The sequence below is a fragment of the Carassius carassius genome, chromosome 22, assembly GCF_963082965.1.
Source record: "Carassius carassius chromosome 22, fCarCar2.1, whole genome shotgun sequence".
NCBI classification, from domain to species: Eukaryota; Metazoa; Chordata; class Actinopteri; order Cypriniformes; family Cyprinidae; genus Carassius; species Carassius carassius.
In genome coordinates, this window is record NC_081776.1 from 14,493,734 (window position 1) to 14,517,288 (window position 23,555).

At 36.0% G+C, this 23,555-nt stretch overlaps 1 protein-coding gene across 1 annotated transcript in view; it reads left to right on the top strand.

The window, feature by feature from the left end:
- acss3 (acyl-CoA synthetase short chain family member 3) overlaps positions 1-23,555 on the top strand; it is a 49,530-nt gene that overhangs the window by 24,861 nt on the left and 1,114 nt on the right. The window contains exons 9-15 of the mRNA XM_059505396.1: positions 5,646-5,749; positions 17,645-17,740; positions 17,888-17,951; positions 19,633-19,714; positions 20,921-21,043; positions 21,150-21,249; positions 23,125-23,300. Of these exons, the coding sequence (XP_059361379.1) occupies positions 5,646-5,749; positions 17,645-17,740; positions 17,888-17,951; positions 19,633-19,714; positions 20,921-21,043; positions 21,150-21,249; positions 23,125-23,300 (745 nt within the window). The remainder of the gene's footprint in view (positions 1-5,645; positions 5,750-17,644; positions 17,741-17,887; positions 17,952-19,632; positions 19,715-20,920; positions 21,044-21,149; positions 21,250-23,124; positions 23,301-23,555) is intronic.

A 23,555-nucleotide genomic window follows, 5' to 3' on the forward strand; every position in this document is an offset into this window, starting at 1 on the left:
TCCAGTTTTTTATATCGACTAAGCAATCCATTAGTATTTCAAATTGGTGTGTTTCACCGGGCTGCGAAGAAATATAGAGTTGAGTATCATCAGCATAACAGTGAAAGCTAACACCATGTTTCCTGATGATATCTCCCAAGGGTAACATATAGTGCGTGAAGAGTAGCGGCCCTAGTACTGAGCCTTGAGGTACTCCATACTGCACTTGTGATCGATAGGATACATCTTCATTCACTGCTACGAACTGATGGCGGTCATATAAGTACGATTTAAACCATGCTAATGCACTTCCACTGATGCCAACAAAGTGTTCAAGTCTATGCAAAAGAATTTTGTGGTCAATTGTGTCAAACGCAGCACTAAGATCCAATAAAACTAATAGAGAGATACACCCACGATCAGATGATAAGAGCAGATCATTTGTAACTCTAAGGAGAGCAGTCTCAGTACTATGATACGGTCTAAATCCTGACTGGAAATCCTCACATATACCATTTTTCTCTAAGAAGGAATATAATTGTGAGGATACCACCTTTTCTAGTATCTTGGACAGAAAAGGGAGATTCGAGATTGGTCTATAATTAACTAGTTCTTTGGGGTCAAGCTGTGGTTTTTTGATGAGAGGCTTAATAACAGCCAGTTTGAAGGTTTTGGGGACATATCCTAATGACAATGAGGAATTAATAATAGTCAGAAGAGGATCTATGACTTCTGGAAGCACCTCTATTAGGAGCTTAGATGGTATAGGGTCTAACATACATGTTGTTGGTTTAGATGATTTAACAAGTTTATACAATTCTTCCTTTCCAATAGTAGAGAATGAGTGGAACTGTTCCTCAGGGGGTCTATAGTGCACTGTGATATGATACTGTATTTGACAGCTGAATGGTTGCAATTTTATCTCTAATAGTATCGATTTTAGAAGTAAAGTAGTTCATAAAGTCATTACTGCTGTGATGTTGGGAAATGTCAACACTTGTTGAGGCTTTATTTTTCGTTAATTTAGCCACTGTATTGAATAAATACCTGGGGTTATGTTTGTTTTCTTCTAAAAGAGAAGAAAAGTAATCGGATCTAGCAGTTTTTAATGCTTTTCTGTAGGATATGTTACTTTCCCGCCAAGCAATGCGAAATACCTCTAGTTTTGTTTCCTCCAGCTGCGCTCCATTTTTCGGGCTGCTCTCTTTAGGGTGCGAGTATGCTCATTATACCATGGTGTCAAACTGTTTTCCTTAACCTTCCTTAAGCGTAAAGGAGCAACTGTATTTAAAGTGCTAGAAAAGAGAGAGTCCATAGTTTCTGTTACATCATCAAGTTCTGAGGTTTTGGATATGCTAAGGAATTTGGATACATCAGGAAGATAACTTAAAAAGCAGCCTTTTGTGTTAGAAGTGATGGTTCTTCCATACTTGTAACAAGAAGTAGGATTTACAATTTTGGCTATATGAAGTTTGCACAGAACTAAATAATGATCTGAGATATCATCACTTGGCTGAATAATTTCAACACCATCAACATCAATTCCATGTGACAGTATTAAATCTAGAGTATGATTTCGACAATGAGTAGGTCCTGAAATGTGTTGTCTAACACCAATAGAGTTCAGAATGTCTATAAATGCTGACCCCAATGCATCGTTTTCATTATCAACATGGATATTAAAATCACCAACTATTAAGACTTTATCTGCAGCCAGAACTAACTCGGATGTAAAATCACCAAACTCTTTAATAAAGTCTGTATGGTGCCCTGGTGGCCTGTATACAGTAGCCAGTACAAACATAACAGAGGATTTATCATTAACATTTGTTTCTCTGGATAATGTTATATGAAGCACCATTACTTCAAACGAGTTATACTTGAAGCCTGCTCTCTGAGAGATCCTGAAAACGTTGTTATAAATTGAAGCAACACCTCCACCTTTGCCTTTTAGACGCGGCTCATGTTTATAACAGTAATCTTGGGGGGTGGACTCATTTAAAATAATGTAATCATCAGGTTTTAGCCAGGTTTCTGTCAAACAGAGTACATCTATATTATGATCAGTGATCATATTATTTACAAAAAGTGTTTTCTTAGAAAGGGATCTGATATTCAATAAGCCAAGCTTCATCATTTGTTTATCCATATTGCTTCTGTTTTTTATTTGTTGAACCTCAATTAAATTGTTAATCTTAACTTGGTTTGGATGTTTTTTGTTTTTTCTAGTTCGGGGAACAGACACAGTCTCTATAGTGTGATATCTAGGTGAAAAAGTCTCTATGTGCTGAGAATTAACTGACCTCTGTGACGGGAGGCAGCTAGCAGACGGTCGGTTTAGCCAGTCTGTCTGCTTCCTGACCTGGGCCCCAGTTAGTCAAGTATAAACACGAAGACTATTTGCCAAATTTCTAGAGAGAAGAGTGGCGCCACCCCAGGAGGGATGAAGACCATCTCTTTTAAGCAGGTCAGATCTGCCCCAAAAGCTCGTCCAATTGTCTATGAAACCTATGTTATTCTGTGGGCACCACTTAGACATCCAGCCATTGAGTGATGACAATCTGCTATGCATCTCATCACCACGGTAAGCAGGGAGGGGACCAGAGTATATTACAGTGTCTGACATCGTGCTTGCAAGTTCACACACCTCTTTAATGTTATTTTTAGTGATCTCCGACTGGCGAAGTCGAACATCATTAGCGCCGGCATGAATAACAATCTCACTGTATTTACGTTTAGCATTAGCCAGCACTTTTAAATTTGCCAAGATGTCAGGCGCTCTGGCTCCCGGTAAACATTTGACTATGGTGGCTGGTGTTTCTATATTCACGTTCCGTACAATAGAATCACCAATAACTAGAGCACTTTCATCAGGTTTCTCAGTGTGTGCATCACTGAGTGGGGAGAACCTGTTTAATGTTTTGATCGGAACAGAAGAGCGGTGTTTTGACCCACGACTACGCTGCCTCACCGTCACCCAGTTGCCCTGCTGCTGGGGCTCTGTTTCCGGAACCGAACAATGTACAGGAATCCCTGAGCTAGACGCATCCAAAGCCATATCTAGAGCCCTAACATTCTTACTGTCCTCAATTAAAGTTTGGATGCGTGTCTCTAATTCTGAAATCTTCTCTGTCAGCCTAACTATTTCCCTGCATTTATCACATGTGAATCCCTCATCAGCGACAGAGATAGATAAACTGTACATGTGGCAAGAGGTGCAAGAAACAATGATAGGAGAAGCCATTACTCACCGTGCTTGATGAAACTTCTTACTGCGGTTGTTTGATGAACTTGTGAAAAACTGGAGCGAGGGAGAGGAGAAAAGAAAACAGCGATAGGTTCGAATGAAAACGCTAATGACAAGCTAACGAGTGCTAACGCTTTGCAGGTGTACTGCACTCACGGAAATAAAATAAAAGTGAACGATCAAAGTTAATCTGATAAGATTGATCGATAATATCAGAAATATGGTGTGAATTAAGTTATATTTTACCACTTTAAAAAAGAGAGTGATAGTAAGATAAAGATTCTAGAGAAAAAATAAAATAAAAACAGCTACACGGAGCTACAATTTGCTACAGAAGGCCAACAGGAAGTAGAGAAAACACTGTCCAACAGCCCGATCTTAGCATAATAGTTATTGAAATTTACTAGATGGTGCTCATTTACATTTTTTTGACACCTCATGAATTTTTATGCTGCATAAAAATTGCTTGTTTATTTGTACTTATGCAAATCATAGTAGCAATTATGAAGTTGTATTTTTATAAAAAAATTTCCTAGAAAAGGAATACACAGGCATTATTTCCTTTTGAAATTGGCTTTATTTTGCTCTTGCTCGATCAACTATTATTGTGCTATACATCTTTAAAATAACCCTTAATGAAGGGACATTCTATCATTATATATTTTTTTTACTTGAATGGCATGAGTACAAAAGATGTTTGCAAATATTTAATGGAAGAATTGGCAATTTAGCTCGACCCAAAGAAGCTGTGCAGTGCGTGACTTTCACTCAAAAGCACTGGCTCTCAGTCTAGGAGTGTGTCTCGCGCATTGGCACCATAACCTGCTTCTCTCAGCAGTGGTTTAAATGCGTGCCAGAGGGCACGACTCCACTGAATAGAATTTTCCAGCAGCGACATCAGGATCTGCAAAGTTGTAAACACAAACACTGATGCGAATGGATGCATTTATTGCAAATGCAAAAGTTCTAGCGCAAACTTTTTGTCTAAGTATACTCTTTCACACAATATAGTGAATGATCCTGTCTTGTTCAACATCAGTGAGTCTTTTTCATATTGTCACAAACCTTTTTTTCTTTGTATTAACTACATTAATTTTTTTATGTCATTTACTATCAAATTAAGGCTCTTTTCTACTGCATGAAATTTAGATAGCTGACTCTATGGAAATTAAATAATTTCGCACATCTGAATGGTCACTGGTGGGTGTGTCAGATGCATAAAGTTTATGACTATGGAGGAAAAATCTGGCATTCCAAAATGTAATGAAAAAGCGGTTAGAGTCAAGTGACCTTTGTCAGGCATGTAAAAGGAGAGAAACCGGCACTGATTGTGCCTCTGAACACGACAGGCATGAGATGTGGGAGGATGGAAGTTGTGCGTGAGTGTATCGTGTGTGAACGACCTCCGGCTTATTGTAATGCAGATCACACGCATGTGACCTTGACTCCAGGTAATGGAATAGTTTCTGCATTGTTTGACCCTGGAGTGGAACAGTGAAAGGAACTCAGCTACTGCTCCTTGCTCATAAACACTGATTCTTGAATTGGAGGTCCCCAGTTTAATATAAATAGTAATAATAATAATAAATCAATTTCTTGCTGTATTTATATTCTTTAATACTATGCTGTATATACTGTTACATGATCTATTTATCAAATCCAGTGTCTTTTTTTATTTTAATTAAGTCAATATTTGCATCCATAAATGTTTGTGGGGGCGTTGTTGTTATTATTATTAAATAACTTCGATAACCATTTATAGGTTTTTATGGAATAATACACACACTGTCAAAACCCTCTAATCTAGTTAGTTAATGAATTAATTAAGATACATTCTCTGAATAATTTGAATAATGGCCTACAATAAAAATTTAAAAAATATAGAGGCCTTTTTTAAAATTATTATTATTTTTAATGATAACATTAGCCATTTTAACATTTTGAATTTAATGACAGTCTGAAAGTAAATCAACTTTCTAGCTTAGCTTGTGCTTGTAAAGCTACCAAATCAATCGAATCGCTCACTTTTCATAGCATTAGCATTTCAAACATGCCTCAATGATGAAAAGATGTTTTGACTGTCCTTTGCTCCCTTTTGAGCGTCTCTACGGTATTACGGGATAGTTTATGCTAAGCTTGAGCAGATGAAAGGATTTATGTGATGTAATCCATTTCTTGTTTGAGGAATGTGGGCAGTTTGATGACAGGAACAGTGAATCCTCACCTTAACACCTGCTGTGCTTTTTTCAATCACTGCTTGTCAGTGCTTCTTGTTTCATTACTACAAAAATGAGTTCAATAAATATTTAATGCACACCTGCATTCTTGCTTTTCACATTTCTTTGCTAGTCTTTAGGGACATATAAGGCTGCTCTGAAGTTTACAGACTTTCTAAGAGCTGTTATTTTCCTTTCGGCAGGCTGAGGAACTTGTTTGTAGCTGGAGAACGCTGTGATATAGAGACCCTCCAATGGGCCAAGAGGAGTTTTGGTGTACCAGTGCTGGATCACTGGTGGCAAACTGGTGAGTCACTGCCTTAGAGTTACGCTCTGGTTCATTCCTATTGCCTGCTTCTTAATACCTGTCTTGTCTTAAGGCATTGTTCACACGGATTCAGATCTGTTTTTCAGATTCTGTCTTTAGGGCTAATTGTTCACACTGTCTATATCTATATCGATTGCCATAGTGATGACTTTCACCTTAGCACAACATGTTTTTCTCTAACAACTGTTAGCTGTCGTTGTGAGTAGAGAAAACTCTACATGTCAAGTCCATTTGAATTGGTTTTCAAATCACATATGTATGTGGTTTGGATCAGGTTTGTAAAAATGGCATAAAAGGTTTTTGCTGTTTAGAGTACAAGCATATGGATTTCAATCCATCATGCCAAAAATATGTATAAACAAACCCAAAGATGAAGGGCAATTCTGTGTATTTGCTGTTTTATAATATTTGTTGAAATCAACTGATATTGATGCCATTGGTTAGTACAATATGATTCCTCTCAGCTGACGACTTATGCTTCTTAACATTACTTATCCCAAACTTGGCTGTGTTAGAATGCATTTTAAAAGTTTACATTAGAATATAGTTATTTGCTGTAGATTCAAGGGAAAAATGGAGTGGAATGGGAAGCAAAATTCATCTAGTACAAACATTTGGAATAACACCCAAGCAAAATCTAACTGAAGTCTTATTCAATTATTATTTTTTAAATGTCTCAAATTTGGAACACAACTTGATTTTCTTGCGTAATGTTATGTTTTTGTAAAGTATGTATTCATATAAAATTTTTAAATTTATGTTTGTGCTTTATTCATAATAATAAATTTAAACTTTTATAACTTATTTTCACTTTTTAAACTTTTTTTTTTCACTTCAGTGATAATCTGCAAAGTTTCTTCTTTTAAAAAGAGACCAGACTTAAGTCTAAAGATTTACAACAGTTTGAATTTCATTAAGCAGAGAATAAATGGAGCATAACTCTTCCATAAATATTATATTTATATTATATTAAATTAATTTGAAATCTCATTAAAAAAATAAATAAAATCATCAAACTAAAATGTTAAATATCCTTCATTTCATTGAGAGAAAAAAAAACACATCCATGTGATGTTAAAATAACCATTTAGTAATGTGAAAAATCAGTTTGTGGAAATGACTAGTTAACAAATGAAAAGTACTTGATCTCATTTGATTTTCTTTTTTTTCTTCTTTAAAAAAAATATTCTCAAGTTTGGCAGCAATAAAATAAATCATAATGGCACATAATTTAATACACCAAAAGCCAAAAAAATATTATAAACTGAGTGATACAACTCTTTAGTTTCTTTATGCTCCACTAATAGTTGGCAAATGGCAAAAAGTTCAACTTTCTGTTGGTTTTTTTTTGTTTATGCATGCCCAGTGCTCTGTTCCAGGCCCTTATAGATTGTCTGAAATAGGTTGTCTGAAATACCGGACATTTCTTTTGATATTCATAAACCCTATTGCCAGCATGATGCATAAACCATCACATGTATAATGAATTGAGTTAGTCCTTTGTTGTATACTGACTGCAAAACATATTCAGCTCATAAATATCTCTGAGAAATAAACAGGTGCCGAGCTTGACCAGAGAATGTTTGTACAAAATGAACTGAATCACCTCTCCCCTCACTCTCATATCCATCTTTCTAGTCAGTACTGCTAAACTCTGTCATTCGACGGCACAAATTTGAAACAGTGTCAGATTTGTATTGATGCGTGAACGGAAAAAATGATGGATCCATATGTGTGTGAGCACAGGGTAAGAGGGGCTATGATTCTGTCCTCTGTGTGCGTGCTTCCTGTTCTCCATTCACAGTTTCACCGTTTCCGTCCAATTTGTGATTAAAAGCATGTATATGCATTACAATCTAGACGACGTAATAACAACCACAACTCCACCTGGGCATGCAAACACACGAATGCCACAGCGTGTTTGAATTGTTCAGTGGCACAGAGCAAGATTTAATTAGAAAAGGCGATGAGGTGTAGTATAACAGCAGTTTGGTAGCTTTTCCGAAATGAAGTGTAAGTGATTTGAACCTTCATTATCTATGTCATTACCCACTCAAATCTCCCCAGGCTCATGGGTGCATTGTAATATAAGAAGTCAAGCTGCTGAGACCAAATCTCTCTCACACACATATTGTTTGCATGCTTCAACTTGGGGATGAACATAATGGTTATTATAAAATGTATTCTGAATGCTGATGGGTCAGTATTAGTAATGCAACTAACAACTGTTTTTTTTTTTTATTGTACACCCATAAGGCAGCCATTGTAAACATCCATAAAAGCCAATTGTAATTCTGGCCAATATGATTTTCATATAGACATTTTTAAAATGGTTTACTGTTTTGTCTAAATAAATGAAAAAATGAAATGCTAAAAACGAAACTCAGTCATTTTAAATGATTGAATTTGGGCACGGCTACATGATAATGTAAGTGTGAACAGCGGATATCCGTTTTGAGATTTGGTGAAGATCAGATTTAACACCGTTATTAAAATAATAGTGTTTTTAAAGATCCACTTTAAGTGTCTGATAAAGGTAATTTAGATAAAATTAGAGAAAGTAGCAAAATGACCATGAACTACTAAATATCCAATGATGACCGATACTGATAATCAAACAAACAAAATAATAATAATTCTGAAATATTGACAATAACCAGTATGGTTCAGTCAAAATATAATTTATTTCATTTGCTTAGTAAAATAATGGTGAAATTCTATTTAATATCCTTAATTTTATTATGTAACTTAGCAATCACAGTGTTGTTATTGTTAACTAAAAGTTAGGTTAAATTTAAATAAAGTGAAAATATTAGATGAAAAACTTACCAACACGGCACAGCCTTTTGTAACGTGTTGTAATGTTTGTAATCTCGAACAAACATGCACACATGCAAGTAAACGTGTCATTTAATTATTCTCTGTGGCAACGTTCATCCAGTACACACAGAAAATGAAAGGATGGCTGACGCTTTTGAGACCTGATAATAATTTGTGTGCTATTTAAAGACGCAACTCCTACCATGAAGAGGTGGGGGGCTTGGTGATGTGGGCTGCTGATGTCACTGCTGTTGCTGGGCAACTGGTATGCTTCCAGTTGGGAGTAAGTGCCAATGTCTGCTGGCTGTACTAATGACCTTAACGCAGCCCTGAGCGTTGCCACCCGTCTTTGAGCTGGCCATCGTGTGCGCGTGAACCTTGGCATAGTCTGTAAATTTTTGACTCTGGTAAACTTTATCAGTCTGCTGAATAAATGTCAGTGATGTCAAGGGGCTGGCAATAACTTTGAAAAACAGGTAAGGGTAGAACATGAACTTCAAAAGGAACAAATTAGCCATTTGTGTCCAACCCTCTCGGTTAATTAGCAGTTTCCACCAAAATTGCACCAACTGGATTAAGCACAACTGCTTAGTCCTTAATTTGTTGTAACACTCTACTTTATCAGTGAGGTTACATCAATAAAGAGAAAAACAGTTCAGTCATTTTCTAATGCAAAAAGATGTGTATTGTTTAACCACCCATTTTTTATATATATATATATATATATATATATATATATATATATATATATATATATATATATATATATATATATACATACACATACACAGTATTGTTCAAAATAATAGCAGTACAATGTGACTAACCAGAATAATCCAGGTTTTTAGTAAATTTGTGATTGCTACATGGCAAACAAGTTACCAGTAGATTCTCAGAAAACAAACAAGACCCAGCATTCATGATATGAACGCTCTAAAGGCTGTGCAGTTGAAAGGGTTGTGTTCAAAAAAATAGCAGTGTCTGCCGTTGACTGTACAAACTCAAAACTATTTTGCACAAACGTTTTTGTTTCTAGGATTTAGCAATTCTGTGAATCACTATTTAGTTGTATGACCACAGTTTTTTTTAAACTGCTTCACATCTTTATGGCATGGAGTCAACCAACTTGTGGCACCTCTCAGCTGTTATTCCACTCCATGATTCTTTATCAACATTCCACAATTCATTTACATTTCTTAGTTTTGCTTCAGAAACAGCATTTTTTATATCACCCCACAAGTTCCCGATTGGATTAAGGTCCGGGGATTGGGCTGGCCACTCTGTTGTAAGGGAAACAGGTCAATTTAGCTCAAAGGGAATCATTTAAGATTTTAAAAGGGAATTTGAACAATCACTGTTTCACGGCTGATCACTGAGACGCCCTGCGATTCACTGAATGAGCCGTTTAACATCAAATCTGCGCTGGATATTAATATCCAAAGTATAGTGGAAACTATCAATTAGCACAGTTACAAGATCGGCAGTTTAAGACATTAACTTGTAAGCACAAAACACAAGATACTTCTCTTTTCAATATGAATAAGGCTTTATTAGATAAATCTAAGACATAAAAACTAATCTAACACATAAACGCACACACTCACACATTCACACAAGTTGCAGGAAGTTCGAAAGTTAGGGAAAGATGAGTTCAAGAGAATGGAAATGTGGAATCCCAAGTTTACAGCAATACGTTAAATTGCATAGATATGAACAACCATCAATCACTTAATTAACCATCACATTGAGTTCCTCAATGAGGTTAAAATTATATTAGATACACCAGTAAAGGTCAGTCTGGAGGTACATTGCCTGTGTTCCCTTTGTTGTCGTTGAAAGGGGGTTTCCCGATGTCGCTGATTGGCTGGAAATTCAGTAGTCGCTGAAGTGACGTCTTGGGAAGCCCGTTGTTGGGCGTTGACTGAAGACGCGGAGTTGTGTGAATGGTTGAAGTTGAACGGGCACTCGAGGTCAGACGTCGGAGACCCGACGTTACAAAACTTAACTCAGAACACAAACTCTCAAATGGAAAAGAAAAGAAGTAAAGTTTGACGAGACTAGGCGGTGTTTCTTCTCATTGTGGCTAAGTAGCAGCAGGCGTGCAGGCCGAAGCACGCTGGAACCACGCTCAAAGAACAGTGATGACTAAAAGCATGGCTAGAAGCAAAAGCTAGGAAGCAAAGCTACAAGCTAAAAGCAGACATGACTAATAGCAAAAGCTTAATGCAAGCTAAAAGCTAAAAGCAAACATGACTAATAGCAAAAGCTAAGAAGCATAGCTAAAAACTAAAAGCAAGACTTTATGGTGTCCCAAGTATTTAAACTGGCCTGTTGGCCACACCTCAAATGTTGTCTTGACCAATCAGATATTGTCTTGGCTCGGGGGTATCATAAATCATGTTATCTTATCAAGCATGTGGTCTGAATTTTTCAGGGTATAATTTTGGACATAATTCCTATAACAAGAATATGATACATTTGACAAATAACTGATGGTCAGGACTGTTTCAAGCTAACAGATTTGACACACATACATACTAGACATGAATATGTATCCTTAAGCTATCCAATAGTTATTAAAAGACATACACAATAAGTGATTATAACATGATAGTCAAATGTGTGGGTTACATATAAATGAATATGGAGTGAAGCGATGGACTGATATTCATTTAGAAGTCTTTTTGAGTTCATTTTGGTCCATATATATGAAGAAAAGACAGTTTCTGTGCCATTATCTGACATAGGGATGTTCTGTGGAGACCAGAGGTTAAAAGGCCCCCCTTAGGAATTTCAGTCTGGTTTTGCTATGTGGGGGAAGTGTTTAAGGATATGGTGTATAACTCTCATGGGTTTACATGTGATGTCCGGCGTTGCATCTCAATTACTTGCCCCAAATTTGACAATCTCTTCTCTGAATTGAAATTGTCAGTAATTGTTCCAGTGGTGTTAATGTTGAAAGCTGTTCTGTGAAAGAGTTGGTTGGTTGGTTATCTTGCTTGGGACTTGTGGCACAGAATGTTTTATGACTTCATGTTGCCTTTGAGGAATTCGGCTCGTGTTTCAACCACTGTTCTGAGCGACTCTTTAATTTGTCTGATTCGGGTCAGATCTGCTACGCTGTAACATTAATTTTGGTTTGGAACCAAGACTTTGCTCGTTAACTATTGTGTTTGGGGTCATTGTTTTGTTGAAACAACCATTTCAAGGGCATGTCCTCTTCAGCATAAGGCAACATGACCTCTTCAAGTATTTTGACATATGCAAACTGATCCATGATCCCTGGTATGCGATAAATAGGCCCAACACCATAGTAGGAGAAACATGCCCATATCATGATGCTTGCACCACCATGCTTCACTGTCTTCACTGTGTATTGGGGCTTGAAATCAGAGTTTGGGGGTCGTCTCACAAACTGTCTGTGACCCTTGGACCCAAAAAGAATAATTTTACTCTCATCAGTCCACAAAATGTTCCTCCATTTCTCTTTAGGCCAGTTGATGTGTTCTTTGTCTAATTGTAACCTCTTCTGCACATGCCTTTTTTTAACAGAGGGACTTTGCGGGGGGTTCTTGTAAATAGATAAGCTTCACACAGACATCTTCTAACTGTCACAGTACTTACAGGTAACTCCAGACTGTCTTTGATCATACTGGAGCTGATCATTGGCTGAGCCATTGCCATTCTGGTTATTCTTCGATCCATTTTGATGGTTGTCTTGCGTTTTTTTTCTCACATCTCTTTGGTTTTACTCTCCATTTTAAGGCATTGGAGATCATTTTAGCTGAAGAGCCTATAATTTTTTGCACCTCTTTATAGGTTTTCCCCTCTCCAATCAACTTTTTAATAAAAGTACGCTGTTCTTCTGAACAATATCTTGAATGACAAATTTTCCTCAGGCTTTCAAATGCATATTCAACAAGTGCTGGCTTCATCCTTAAATAGGGGCCACCTGATTCACACCTGTTTTTTTTTTTCCACAAAATTGATGACCTCAGTGATCGAATGCCACACTGCTATTTTTTTGAACACACCCCTTTCAACTAATTGCCCAATTGCACAGCCTTACGAGCATTCATATCATGAATGCATGGTCTTGTTTGTTTTCTGAGAATCTACTGCACCTACTGGTAACTTGTTTGCCACGTAGCAATAACAAATATACTAAAACACCTGGATTATTCTGGTTAGTCACATTGTACTGCTATTATTTTGAACAATACTGTATATATATCTCCCCTAAATCAACCACATGAACAAAGTCCACCGAATGTAATTAAAATAGTCCCCATAGTCTTTGCATAACCAGCTGAATCACGTAGCTCTTACCCCAAACCTGATCAGTACCAGACACACATACCTCAATCCCAGGTGCTGTGTGGTAATACAAGGTCCAAACAGTCACGAAACACTCCTTTAAACACAAGTAAATCCTGCCAGCATGGCATTAGCTGCAAACGAGGATATCCACCTGGAAACCTAGAGGTCCGACGATTGGAAAACTTCCCGGGAAACACCACCACCACACATTGGTTCCTACCCCCTTATATACATACAAAAATCATCATTCATGAAGAAAATCAGCAGACATGAAGTACCAAACACAGCAAATTATACATGAGTCCAGCAAAGCATTATAGAAAATGGAGTCAAAAGAACATCATGGTATTAGTAATCAAGATATACAACTTAACCATCTTAATAAAAATTTCCATTCTTACATAACACACTGACATAAATTCAATATTAATAAGTAGCGGTGCTACATAGTGTTAAAGTTTTTTCCTCCCAAAACTCATAGTTGTAGTTTTCCATCCTTTCTCTGACCCTTACAATTAAACGTGTTGTATTTTATCAGTACTCCCCCGAAAAATAACAAAAATATTTAGTGACTTAAATGGTGGTGTGTTTGTAACAGAAAGCTATAGAACGGCTTCAGAAGTTGTGAAGTATAGTGTGCAAGTCTTATCAACCACTAGAGCCCCCTAAAACTTATTAGTGTACTAATATAATCCACATTAACCCTCTGGAGTCTAAGGGTATTTTTTGGGCCTGGAGAAGTTTTGTCATGCCCTGACATTTGTGCTTTTTTCAGTTTCTTATACACATTTAAATGGCTAAAGTCTAATCTCACTGTAATCAGCACAAACTGGGCTATAATAATATGTGAGCAGCATGTATGTACATTATTGTGTTTTAGAGGGAAAAAATGTATGCGTGGTTAGTGAAAAACTAAAAATGTTAAATCACTTGAATGAGGCATAAAACATACAGAACATTGGTTCACGGGACTTTTGAGAACTGGAGCTTGTAGCCTAGACTTTTTCTTTCTACATGTGGAAATCATCTTGTTTACTCACTCACAGAAAACAATATATTGATTTAAATTTTCTAAGACACTTTTTGTTGGTAAAAGTCATATGCGAGTAGGTGTCAACTATCATGAATATTATTGTGATTTACACCTGAGAAGACAAAGGCCTGCATAATGAGCTGCATAATGAGCCTTTCAGTCAGCTGTGTCACTGAGAGGAAGGAGGTAAAAGAAAGAATGTGAGGACAAAATAAATCTATATAATTTTATGTTTGTAGTTTATTTAGAATATATTTAATTATCCCACAACATAATTTAATATCAACTTGCGAGTGCAGTTAAACAGTTTATTAGGAACAATCAAAGCTGACTTTAAAACTGATTTTTTTGCATCATTACTCCAGTCAGACAATCATTCAAAAATCCTTTTAACAATCTTATTTTCTACAAAAACATTTATTGTTGTTATCATTATTATTATTATCATCATTATTATTATTATTAATGTTGAAAAGAGCTGATAAACAATTTTCAGGTTTTTAGGGGGGGGGGGGGTAAATTGAAAGAACAGTTACATTTGTTACAGTTACATTTATTTGTTAAATTTATATTATTTACATCAAGCTTTTGAATGGTATATATTTTATATTGTTATTGAAACTTCATAATATTTCACTTGATTATACATTTAGTCAGGAATTATAGTTTGGAAAAAGTCTTTGGAAAAAGTCTAACTAGTAAAATGTTTACACGTTATGTGAAAACTAGTACAAGTATATAAATAAATAAAAAGAGACTTACTCATGTTTATGATCTCTGCTGAATAAAGTGCTTCATCCTTTTTTTCTGAGGAAATCCAAATCTCAAATCCTCAACCACATCACATCTTTTTGCGGTGAATTATGTCTTATTCCTCTCATCGCGAAGCAAACAGTAAAATAAAAAGAACTTGAAGAACAGTCTTGCTGCGTTGTCTTCTGTTGTGTGGGTGTATTCAAGCCGCGTGCTTCAGTGAAACATTAGAATCTGAATAGAGCGTTCAGCGCGGGGGCGTGGTCGCATTAGAAGATAATGAAGGGAGACATGAAAAACGGACATCGGGTTGTTTTCATATGAATTACTTTATCACAGAATATTTGTTTTCGGCAGCAGTTTAGTTTAAAAGTAGACATGTCAAGCTTTCTATAGATATCTTTCTTATCTTTTTCGTTGAGTATTCACGGAGTTACAATTCATTTTAATGACGTGTTTGTAAATGAACATCAGCGCAGACAAAGGCTGCAGACAGCACACCTTGTTTGTTATCTTTATTTTATAAGTGCACAAAGTTTTATGTCTGTATGCAAAAAAAAAAGTAGACCCTTTACAGATTCGATTGATGTATTGCTCTTATCTGTACGATCAAAACTGAAAGTGTAATTTTCGTGGTTGTCAGGAGAAAATGACTCCATAACGCGTATACGCGTTAATCGACTCAAGAGGGTTAAAAAAAGTAAATGAATTTGAATTTGGCCATGATAATGTTCAAAGATACTGATAATTATTTATATTTTGGAGATAAATCTATTAATGTATTGGCTGATATTATGCTGTGTCTTTCAAAAAAAAAAAAAAATTTCACATCACATGCAAATGCAGAAAACAATCCTACAACTGGACCACTATTAATATGTGACGAAGTAAACATGCTAGACGTCCAGAAAATTTTTTATTACCATTGCGCCTCACGTCTTTTGTCAAGGCAATCAAAAAAATGCGGCACTGAAGTTAAAATAAGTACAGCTTTTAAATTACGTGTCTCTGGGCTTTGTGTGATTTATCAGTGCACTGCCCTACATCTTGCATTTTTAAACGTAAAAATGCTGTGTGAACAGCCCATAATGGCTTACTCTCGGAGTAGTTCTTTTGAAGAAGTACTTACTATTTTACGTGACTGTGAAGAAAGTATGAATGACCAATAAACTATGAATGTGTTTTAGTATAAATGTTATCCAGACGGCTACGTACATACTCATGTTGTTATTGTCATGTGACCTACCAGCATCATTTGCGTCACTTCACTGCCATTCAAAAATCCTCTCCCATGGCCTCATGGGATAGTAAAGTGTCCATCTAATCCGCACTTCAGAATTTTCACCTGCTGTTTTAAGAATACTATGAATTTGGACATGAATACAGTTTTTCACCTACTTTTTGCCTAAATAGCAGAGTAGCAGGCATATTGAGATGCAGCCTAGCTTTTAAAGTGATTTTCCATGTTTAGACACCGTCTCCGTGCATTATAATTTCATGGAAATGAATGACCTGCTTGCTCATTCTTTCGAATTTCAAGAAAGTCATATGAGTTTGGAGCGACATGGTGCACATAAATGTCCTAAATGCTAATCCGTGAATATTCAGACACACTTTCCTGCTCTGTGTGTGTGTCTACACGCTGTGTGTCACCTGTGCATTACTCTGATAGGGCAGCAGCGGCAGACAGACTCGTGGTGCCACACTGCGATGCCAACAATTTTCTCACTTTCCGGTTCGCTCTCTTTTGACCAGTTACTCTCGCTCACTCTTCATCACTTGCTCGCTCACTCTCTCTCTCTTCTTGCTGTTCACAGCTCTCCTGTTGCATTTGGCTCTGAGACGGTTGACGAATAAGTCTGTGTTTTATTTGTGAATGCTACGCTCTGCGTCGTGCTGTCGTCTAATGACTGTGAAGTATTTTTAACTTTTGATAATGATGTTTGAGCCAGTCATGTAATTTTTGCAAGTGCACAAGCGCAGGTGTGAATGCTGGGGCAGTGTTGTACAGTACATATTTAATATGCGTTGTTGCATTGTTGTGATAGTAACAAACTTTTCTTGACGTTTTCTTGAAACGTCTGTCATTAAACTGGATGTTATATGAGGTGACTAGCTATAAATATGTTGAACTAAACATCATGTGGTGATGTAACAGGTTCTGTCTTGGGACCTACATCCAAAGAACTAATTTATCTAAATCCAAATGTAAAAATAAGAGAAATAAAGAGGGATGTGGCTCAATCTGCCAGTTGCTGATGGGATATAGACAGATCTGAATGTAGTCTCGCAGTGGATTGTAAGAAAGGGGTGGGGTTTAAGCAAACTAAATGATTGGATAAGTCAAGTTTGCCGTTTCACCGGAAGATCAAGTTATGAAAGTTTGATTATTCATTTAACCACTACGATGTAAAAAGAGCAAAACATTCAAATAGATTCATTGTTCCAGTGTTATTTTGGTATAATTAACATACGGTTTTATTAATATTTTAAATTGGCTTTTTAAAATTTCTTCTTAATTTCAAAATCATTTTCTTTTACATTTCCATTTTTTATTTAATATTTGCTATTTTACTGATCTAATATTTCTGTTTACTTAATTTATTAATTTCCATTTTTCAGTTAGAGACTTAGATATTCAGTGTGATTCGTTTTTCATGTAATGTTCAGATTTTAGATCCTCATTTTCTGTCCTCTCCCTGACCCTTAAAATTAACCAGGTTACTGCACCTTTAAGATTTCTATAGGTTAATGACCTCTTTTCTGATTGGTAAACCTCTTTGCATGTGAAGTGAGTAGCTAGACCCTTTCAAAGTTGCTGTATAATAAATACTAATTGATATGCAAATATAGGCGGTCATAAGCTTTATGTTTGTGACATCAATACTTGATTCTGAATGACCTGCTTCTGCAGCTCTGATCACTGTGGTGGTTTCTCTCTGTTGTAGAAAGTGGCTCTTCCATCACTGCGTCTTGTGTCGGTCTGGGCTGCTCACGCTCTCCTCCTGCTGGTACAGCCGGCAAAGCCGTGCCCGGATATAATGGTGAGATTCCACTACATTGGCATGCTTGTGCACAACTCATTTATTTATTACAAACTCTTTCTTATTATGTATTAGAATTCCAATTTTTAGGTGGATGTTTCAAGAAATGACTGAAGTAATTAAAAGCTCTTCATCTTTGTCTCATAGTGACAGTGATCGATGATGAAATGCAACAGGTGAAACCAAAGACTCTGGGAAATATTGTGGTAAAGTGAGTTATTTTAATCCTTTCCTCTTTTTTTATTTTTATTGATAGAAAAGGGGCAGAAAGTTGTGAGGAATGGAGAATGTTAATAGGATCAGGCTAGAGATGAACCTGCATACCTGTAAATAGTTCAGTGTATTTGCCCACTGCTCTGACATACTCTTTCAGGGCTGAGCGATACATGTCAAGATGCATCAAGATATCCTAACTGAAGCATGATTGTTACTGCTTAAATGAACATAAAATGAAAATGGGCCCCATTTTCATTTCCAAATACACAGTTTATGATTGCATCAAAATATAACAAGTTAAACCCATTGACATTACCAGGCTCTTGCTTTCAACCACCTGCCATAATAGAGAGCATGTTTCACAGTCCAGTCAGTTTCAGATGAATACATCAAGTCCAGTGTCACATTTTTTTTAAGGATCCTCAGAAATGCATTGCATAAGCACAGTAAAATGGGTTGTGATGAATGCTGTTTGATGTTGACTTTAATAAAATGACACACACAATGAAATGTCACATCTTTAAATGTCAGAGAGGGAGTGAATGTGCCAAACCGATTTCAAAAAGTATTTTTTATAAAAGACCAAATGGGGCTTTATACTTTACCAGTCAAAAGTTTAGACACCTTTTCACCAAGAAGAGCTGCTTTGGATTGCACTTACGCATTGACTGGACCAACTTGAAATATATGTTCTATTATTGCTTCATGATCATGAAAAACACAAGGCAATATTTAAGTGTAAATATTTGCATTATTTTACACATTTGGAAATAATTGCAGTGTCACATAAACTATAGCACTTTATTTTAAGGACCAGTTCTCACTATTAACTGGTTGCTTATTTGCATGCATATTACTAGCAAATAAGGACTTTATTGAAGCAAAAAACCCATCCAGGTCTGCGCCGTGTTTGATCTTCACAAATCACATTCCTTTTCTCTACTTTCCTCTTCAATCTGCTCACCATCTTCTCCACGCAATAAAAGAGTTACTGACACAAAGCCAAAGCAGAAGAGAATCTTTTCATCACACATCTGATGTTAAAATCTCAGTCTTTGTACGAGGACATTAAGCCTGAGCCTGAGCAGAATGACTAATGGGGTTTCGTCTCACACCGTCTGCTTACAAAAGAGCATGTTGTGTGTTCTTTCAGCCTGTCTTCAGGTACAATACCAGTCTAAGCCATTGATGCGGCAGAGGCAGCTAATCTCGTAGATGCTTGTTTTCTTGTCATTTCTGTTCTCCGATAGATTTGATTTTAATCAAAAGCACGTTCAAAGCCTGCCGGATACATGCTCCGATTAAAAAGAAATTGTGGCTTCTAAAACTGGTTTTATGCATAAACACATTCAAGAGTTCCAGGCAGGATATCAAAGAGCTGTTTATCTTGCACATAATGCTTATTTTTCAGTAAATAATGACAGAATTGTCTTTTTTGAGTAAAAACTCATTTAATGTTCCGTTTCGACAATCCTAAAAAAAAAATGTTGTTCCTAACATTTTTCCATCCAAGAAAGCCCCCCCCCCACTTTTTTTGTTTTTTGTTCCTCTGAATATTATCATTTATATTCATACATAAAGCATTCTCTGACCCTGAAAGGTTGAAAGCATCCTGTTCTTTGATGGTTCAAAGAAGAGCAAGGTCTCATCTTGAAATCTTTTTCTTCTCTCATCAGGCTTCCTTTGCCTCCGGGGGCAGCTCTCAGTCTCTGGCAGAATCGGACGCTGTTTAAGGAGCTGTACTTCACCAAGTTCCCTGTAAGAGTTCAGCTACATTCACCACCAAACACTACTGGGAAAAGCCTGGAATAAGTAAGATTGGTAATGTTTTTGAAAAAAGTCTCTTATGCTCACCATGGCTGTATTTATGTGACGAAATAATACAGTAAAAATAGTAATATTGTGAAAAATTACTTGACATTTTAAAATAAGATACTTTTTAAATTGGTTTATTCCTACAATGACATTCTAATTTGCTGATTTGCTGCTCAGGAAACATTTCTTGTTATCAGTGTTGAAAGCAGCTGTGCTTCCTTTTGTGGAAGCTAAAGTAAACTCAAGTTTGTAAGAATAAAAAAATAAATTAATACTTTTAAACAGAAAGGACATTAAAATGATCAAATTGAATTGCATTTCATATAAATGCAGTTTATTATCTGTTAATCGAAGGAAAATATGTATCAAGATTTCCACAAAAATATTAAAGTACAACTCTTTTCAACATAATAATAATAATAATAAATGTAAATAAATACAACCTTGGTGAACCTAAGAAACTTCTTTCAAAAACATTATTTACACTTTTTTGCGGTAGTGTCCATGCATGTGTGAAACAAAAAATGCTTGTAAATGAGCTTCCTTAATTTCTGTGGTAGTAGTAGTTTTAAAGTAGCATTTCATATCACTAGCGTAGCCAGAGTTTGGACTTGCAGAACTACTCTATATATACAACTATACGTGTCAGTATATAACAAACTGAGTATGTCAGAATGATGATTTCTGAAGGAAAGACTGGAGAAATGGCTGCTGAAAATTCAGCTTTGCCATCACATTAAATTTTACAAATTAGAAATAAAATAGAACATGGTGTATTTATTTAAATTGTGATAATAGTTCACAATAAAATGTTGCCATGGTGAGCATAAGAGACTTCAGAAAACAAACTTAATTTTTCCAGATTTTTTTTTAATGATAGTGTACAATAATTTAATGTAAAGAGTTTTCATTGCACACGGCGTGCAAGTAAAAATGTTTTGGTTAATATCCTTGTGGATGTTTATAATTTAACAAAAATGACAAAAATGGACTGAGATTATGACTGCATGGTGCATGTACATGGTCCATCTAGTGGTTGAAAGAGGCTGCCATTAGCTGCCTTCATCCTGTCACTTAAAATGTGTCTGTAAACTCACAAATATCTATTCCTATTGTATTGAAAAGTGTTTTTATTGCACTCCCTCCTAGGGTTACTATGACACCATGGATGCAGGTTTTGTGGATGAGGAGGACTTCTTGTACATCATGTCTCGGTCCGATGACGTCATCAACGTGGCGGGTCACAGGCTGTCCACCGGTGCCCTCGAAGAGGTGCGAGGAGAGGAAGTGTCTCGCTCATGACACAAATAATAATAATCTCAAGCATCTTTGTTATTGCTGTACCAAAGAAACCTTATCTTGTGTGTTTGTCCTTCAGTCTGTCCTGCTGCACCCTGCTGTGGTGGACTGCGCTGTGGTGGGCCAGGAGGACCCTCTGAAGGGCCACGTGCCGCTGGCTTTGTGTGTGCTCAGAAATGGTGAGGAATGCAGAAAGAGAAAGGGGAATATATATATATATATATATATATATATACAGGGGTGCACATAAGTGGTCCAAAATAAAAAATGTGTTATATAAATATGTTCCGACAGTGCATTTGCGTACCAACATGGTTGACAGCTGTTAATACACAATTACCATTTTAGATCACAAACTGTACTATATAAGTTTTATTTTCAACCTGAATGTATAAATCTAGGATGCCATGCCGTTTTCAAAGCAAAATGCAAAACTGTGACATTCATCCACTGACGCTCTTTAACCAGCAGCAGTGCTAAATCCGGAAGCGGGGATACTTACTTGCCGGCAACCTGCCAAAATAAAAGCCTACAGATTTTAAGTTTGAATATGATGAAAAGGCTTTTATTTATTTTTAGACGCATTTATCCAAAGCGACTTAAAATTGGGGAATACATAAAGCGATTCTTCTTAATGAGGCAAACAAAGAAAGTAGTAGTAAATATTAGCACTTTATTTTTAAGTTTACTATAAAATAAATGTGGTTGTATTTAATACTAGGACTGCCATTTATGTTTAATAATATTATCACACACTATTATTTAGTTTATTTACTATTATTTTATTTTAAAAAACAACTAAATAAATAAAGTGCAATAATATTATAACTATTATTAATTCATTTTTTATAGTTATATCTAATGGGTCACGCTATATGTAGTGTGAGGACCAAACCAAATCTCCAGGTTCTCTTATGAGAACCAGGCTAAAAAATATGTGCACCCCTGTGTGTGTGTGTATATATATATATATATATATATATATATATATATATATATATTCAAGAAACTTCACTTCAAGAAACCTTCCTGCAAAGCTACCTGAAAAACAATGCGCAAGTGCACCTAGGACAAAAGCTTTTTTTAAACCCATAGTGTGGTCACACCAAATGTTGATTTTAATTTAGTTAAGTTAATAGAAGTTAATTAATAAAATCTGTTTAGTTATTTTTGGCTGCATCCTCACTTTACAGCATTTTTACACAAGTGCCTAAAATCTTGCACAGTACTGCAGCTTTGCAGGTTTCATGAAGCCACAGTTGTTCTGGACTGAGTCTGTCTAAGTTTGTTCTGTTTCTTCATGTTATTCCAGACAGACTGATGATGGTGAGATCAGATCTCTGTGTGGAGCACTGGCTGTTGTCAGACTCCTTGTGCAAACAAAAATCTCACTGGATTATTACTATTAATGGCAAAAATAATGTTTGGAAATGTAAACTGGTATTTCCTACTGACACGCTACAGTAAAAGATAGAAATAAGTGACTTTAAAACCATTTTAAAACCAAAATACTAGTGGCTTAAGTCTTTTGCACTTTTATACACACACACACACACACAGTGGAGATTAAAATAAAAACAATTTATGTACACTTGATTTTTTCAGAAATAATCATCATTCACAATTTGAAGGAATTTGAGTTTTGGCTATACCATGCTGATAGAACAGTGTTTTACAAAATAACCAAGGCACTTCAACAAAAACCCTTTTTGTCACATGATTTTTCAGAAATTATTCTAATAAACTGATGATGCTTAAAGTTTAACTTCAAAATGTAAGCAGCAAAAAGCATTTCAACATTAGTAATAATAAGAACTGTAATTAATAACTAAGCAACAATAACTTAAAACCAAATCAGCATATTAGAATTTTAAGAAAAATGTATGTTTTAATGTTTTGTTAATTTTAATTAAAATGTGTGATTTAAGTATCAGTTATCAGGTAACATGGGATTAGATGGCTTGAATGAAGTAAAGGGATGCGTCCCTATAAATAGTGTCCCTATTTTGTATAAAGTGCCGTAAACACAAATAAGGATGTATATTTGTTTGCAGACTGTCGAAAGAGTGATGATGTGCTGGTGAACGAGATGGTGAAATTGGTGAGGGACACCATTGGGCCGGTAGCAGCTTTTAAGAAGGTGGTCTTTGTCAAAGCTGTTCCCAAAACCCGCTCAGGAAAAATTCCACGATCGTCTCTTGCAAACCTAGTGAACCAGAAGCCTTATAAGGTATTTTTTTAAGGTATTTTTTATAGGGCTGCCCCCGATAGTCGATTAACCGTTAGTCGATGAAAAGAGGCTTAGTCAATAAAAATACTTTACTTGCGGGAAAAAAGATTCCACAGGAAGTGGTGAAGTCATGAAGTCTGTGATGGACAGATTATTAACAGCTGGTCTATGTGGTAATTACAGTACATCGGACATCCAAAAGTTTTGTTTCGTTTATCTGAAACATGTAATTAGCAGCAACATTACATGGCCGCT